At 39.6% G+C, this 4,559-nt stretch overlaps 1 protein-coding gene across 1 annotated transcript in view; it reads left to right on the forward strand.

Annotated features, from left to right (window-relative positions):
• Positions 1 to 3,765, forward strand: part of abcc4 (ATP-binding cassette, sub-family C (CFTR/MRP), member 4) — a 46,814-nt gene extending 43,049 nt beyond the window's left edge. The window contains exon 31 of the mRNA XM_036209691.1: positions 315 to 3,765. Within this exon, the coding sequence (XP_036065584.1) occupies positions 315 to 392 (78 nt within the window). The 3' untranslated portion in view covers positions 393 to 3,765. The remainder of the gene's footprint in view (positions 1 to 314) is intronic.
• The last annotated feature ends 794 nt before the right edge of the window (positions 3,766 to 4,559 follow it).

Below are 4,559 nucleotides of genomic sequence, written 5' to 3' on the forward strand. Positions count from 1 at the left end.
TTTTTGGAGCAAACTTTCTTTCCTGAAATTTTCAATCTGTCTGAGCCTTTTTGAGGGAGAACACGTGCGGTTGCAGTTGAGCAAACGTGTAATCCAGTTTGTGCACAACTCTACAATTAATTTCCGTGATTATCTCCGAAAACTTTCTCCCTCGGATTTCACAGTTGCCTATTAGGGGTAAGTAAGCCACTTTTGCACGCTTCACCGTGCTCTGACTGGATCTGTCATGAGTCACACCTCGACAGATCGCAGCTCAGATTGGATACTGTGCTTGTATTGTGTGATGTGACACTGCTGCCCTGATCTGTTTTCAGGTGTACATGAACAAAAAGCAGCTGACTGAGGCGTGCTCCGCCAAGGACATCCGTGTCATCTTTGAGACTTCGCTTTGATGGTTTGGAGAGCTGATGTGATCCTGTAGCCACCACAGACCGAACGCTTTACCACAAAGACAAACAGAAACTGATTTATGCAGAAAATCTCTTAACACTCAAATGGCAAAAATCAAATTTACCTAATTAACAAATTATGGTTTAGTTAGAAATGTGGTAAGTACTGGTGTTTGTTGAGAAAAAACTGCTGTTGCTTACCTTACTGAATATTTAATGAAGAACAGTCGAAAATGTTTAACAATTTTACTTAAAAAAAAACAAATATAAATCAATTCTCACTTTTAAAAGTTACAGTGCTAAGCATTGTCACATGTCTGAAAATAGTAATAGGTGATTAAGCCACAAACCTGTACAGATTTCCAAATGTCTGAAGTCTTTTGTATGGAAAACTGACAAAAAAATGACTCCATAAAAATGATTTTCAGTTCCAGTGAATTGAAAAGATGAAAAAACAACCCACCTAAGTGAAATTCGGCAGCATGGTAATAATGTCATTTCATTCAGTTGTTTAGTTTTTTTAATTTGTTGGACAGACCTTGGAAAACATGTATGCATAAACAGGGGGGCACTTAAAAGGGCTTTAAAAAAAAGAAAAAAAAATACAAGAAAAAGATACTAATCAAAAGAAAATAGAAGTGTTACAGCTGCGTTCACACCAAGCACGATTCCTGTGTCAGGGGAATCCTATTTCAATGTAAAGTCAATAGCTGCGTGTACATGTGCAAAAAGTCTTTAATCGGATCATATTAGAATTGAAACTGTGTACATGGGGCCCGAAAAGCTTTATCCGGTTGTCTTTATTATATCGCGAGTGGCAACACAAATTCACGATTGTTGACATGGTTTCAGAGGAGTGATCAGAGTGAGGAGCGGCATTTCCGTATTCACCAACTTATATACCGTCCCAAAGTTGCTTGGAGACAGAGACATCAGATACTCAGCTTTGGTCTGTGAGGCGTTGATGGTGTGAGTCCAAAACCAACATGGAAGAGAGGCTGATTATTCTCCTGAGCTTTGATATTTTTCCTATTTGTATGGAGACGTTAACAAAAAGATCCTCTAATTTTATTCTTATTGTCATATTTTTTTTTTTTTTTTTTTTAATCGGACCAATGTTGGACAGTAAAATCATCTACCTGAGTGACAAACAGAAGAAGTGTTGAAAGCGGCTTGTAGTAGATGGTAAACCTCACCATGCTGGGACAGTCTCTGAATGATCTCATGAACCCAGACATGGGAATGTGTTTACCAACACTAAAGTTCACTTTAAAGTTGTTTGAATTCACCTAGTAACGTTGTAAATTTGTCAGTCGATCAACAAATCCTGCTTAAATTTTTAGGTAAAAACTACAATAATATAAATTACATAAAAATAAGAACCTTCTCCCAGCCTAACATTAGTGAAATTGTAATCCAAGAACTTTATATCAAAGGTTTTTTTCTAACAAGACTGTAAATAAGGTTTATTTATGCTGAAAAGTTGGGCCATTAATCAACATATTTGCTTTGTCCTACCTGTGTAATGAGCAGTGGTAACCTGATACAGTTACTTTGTTTTTTAAATAAGGTTAAATCCAGGAAGTTAAAGGGCAACGCCCTTAGTTCAGAGAAGGTGTCAGGTCACAATCTACTATCAAAAGTAAACACAGAAAGTTGCAGTGAGTTGAAGATGTAAACTTTATCCTACAATCACAAATACAACTTCCACTGCGTGATGGATGGGGAGGCATCAGCATAATCTTCAAGATTTCATGCCTCCACCTGATTTTTGGAAAGTTGTTGATGTGGTCACTAATGAATGTAGATGGCGGCAGCCAGGTTTTGGGGATGACGCCATAATGAAATTTGGTTACAGCTGGGCAGCCACAGGACGGGTCGCTCTGATTGGACAATGTGTAAGTGTCTTTGGACGGCGCCAGTCCATATCAAGTACTACCTGCCGCTAGCCACCCCAGTAGCCTGGGATACATAAAAAGAGGGCCATCCTTCACATTCAGTCTTATCAGTTTACAAATTTAGACATGTTTAAGCAACATGCCTCCCAAGAAAGCACAATGTTCTGTCTTCTTCGCATTCTTCTCAGCATTAACCACATTTGGTCAATACGCAGGTCTAGGAGTTGCTGTGGAGCTATCAATGCCATCCATGATGAGTTTTATGTAGTATCAATGTCATCTCCCCATTTGGCCCCACGGTGGCTGGGATCACCAGACACACATCTGGCCATCCCCGTGTCAACAGCCCATGTCAGTAGCCCTCGTTGAGTGCCCACGCTGCTACCGTACGATTTCTAACAATCAGAAGGTGGCAGTAGGATGGCAGCCCGGGGCAGTAGGATGGCAGGAGGGTGGCAGTCGATTATCAAACGAGTTTGGGGACCGTGGAGACCCTTCTATCAGTTAATTATTGTGCCGCTGCCTTCCTGCCACCCTACAGTCCTGTCACCGGACTGCGACCTCCAAATGTAACCAGGCGGCTACCGATGTCAAAAAGCAAACTAAATTTGCAAAAAAACTTGCTTTTAGGTGGCATTTTGGATATGTGACCTCAGTCTTAGACAATTAGATGGTTTATATTCAGGGACAAATTAAGCATCTGCACCAAGCAAAGAGTTTATCCCAAAACTGTCCAGTTATCATTTATTAAAGAAAAAAAATAAGCTGTCTTGGTGCATCTTTTCACACAATTCATAGGGAATGTTGTTTTCAAAAATGAGCGCTATGGTTCTCAGCATTCAAGCTGTCATAAAAGCCAAAGGAGGTGCAAGAAATAGTGGAACAGCTTTCCAGTAATTACACAAATTATATCAAATTTCTTAGAGGTATGTTCAACAAAGCCAATCTATTGAGCCTCTAAATAAATGAGTTTTGTATCACAAATACAATTTTCACCCCTGCAAACTCTAAATAAAGCAGCCAAATGAATCTCCAGCGGGGATTTAATATTTTTTTTGCTGGGTTAATGTGTTGCTTCTAGTGCAATAAATTATTGGGTGCTTAAATGATCCCTTTTAGGGCAAACTGTATTTTATTAGACTTTTGTCTATTCAACTTTTTAGGACAAAGACGGCTTGGAAGGAGACACAAGTGTTTGTTGTAATTGCTGTGCCTTAATCAAAATATTGATCCTCACTAATTGTGCTGTGTCATTGCTTTTTCACTTTAGTGGTTCTAATTTTAGAGCATTTGGACAATGAAACACACACACAGAAAAACAAGGCAGACCTTTAAAGCATCAGAAAATGTAAATTAGTCTGAGTAACATGAGTCATATAATTGAGTCTCATTGAAGGCTTGCATTGTTGTGCCCATTTGTAGTAACAAAAATGGATTAAAATCGAATTGTAAAAGATTAAATTTCTATATAATGAGAATGTGACTTGATTGTTTTCTTTTTTTCTCTTGACTCACTATGTTTCTTGCTCACCCCGTATCCTGCCGTTACCACACTTCACTGCCGGGCTCCAACGTGATGATACAAATTGGTTAGTGGTTCAAGAAAACAACCTGGTTATTATCTCGTTGAGTCAAGTGATTTTTAAATGGGTGTCAGTGGGAAAGTGGCGCTCCTATCCACTTTATCGCTTTAACTCTTTCACGACCTGCTCCAATAGAAAAGAGCTGTTTAATTTGGCCGGAGAGACGAGATCGGAGCAGATGATTACACAGTCAGGCGTTCTTGTCAGCAAACACTTAGCTCTCTAAAAGGCTGTATTTAACCAAGCCCAAATTTGGGTCGTGAACTGCGGGACATCAGTTCCTTTGGAAGCTGAGTGATTTACACAATTCATTAAAGCCAATGAATCTTCAAGCCGGAGTCATATTAAATGGTTACTTACTCCCAAATAGCCCCTTGGGAGCTGGATTCTTGGCTCGCGAATAGATTAAAGTTTACATTGAAAAGAAAAATTGAATTCAGAGGTAATCAATAGCATAATGGGGCAGTGAGAGGAGCCTGCTGCCTGAAATGAAATTACCATATTTTTAATCTTAATTTTCCACTCTGTTTATCTGACAGTGTGGATGTGCAATCCAAACAGATAATGAGACAGTGGGATATTGACAGGGGGGTCCTCTGGAGTGCTTGTTTCAGTGATTAAACGCTGTGATCTGTGATTACTTTGTGTCGGGTGTCAGGCTGCCGGCCAGGGCCCGGAGAGACGTCGGC

Source organism: Oryzias melastigma, linkage group LG21 (genome assembly GCF_002922805.2).
Source record: "Oryzias melastigma strain HK-1 linkage group LG21, ASM292280v2, whole genome shotgun sequence".
Lineage (NCBI taxonomy): Eukaryota > Metazoa > Chordata > Actinopteri > Beloniformes > Adrianichthyidae > Oryzias > Oryzias melastigma.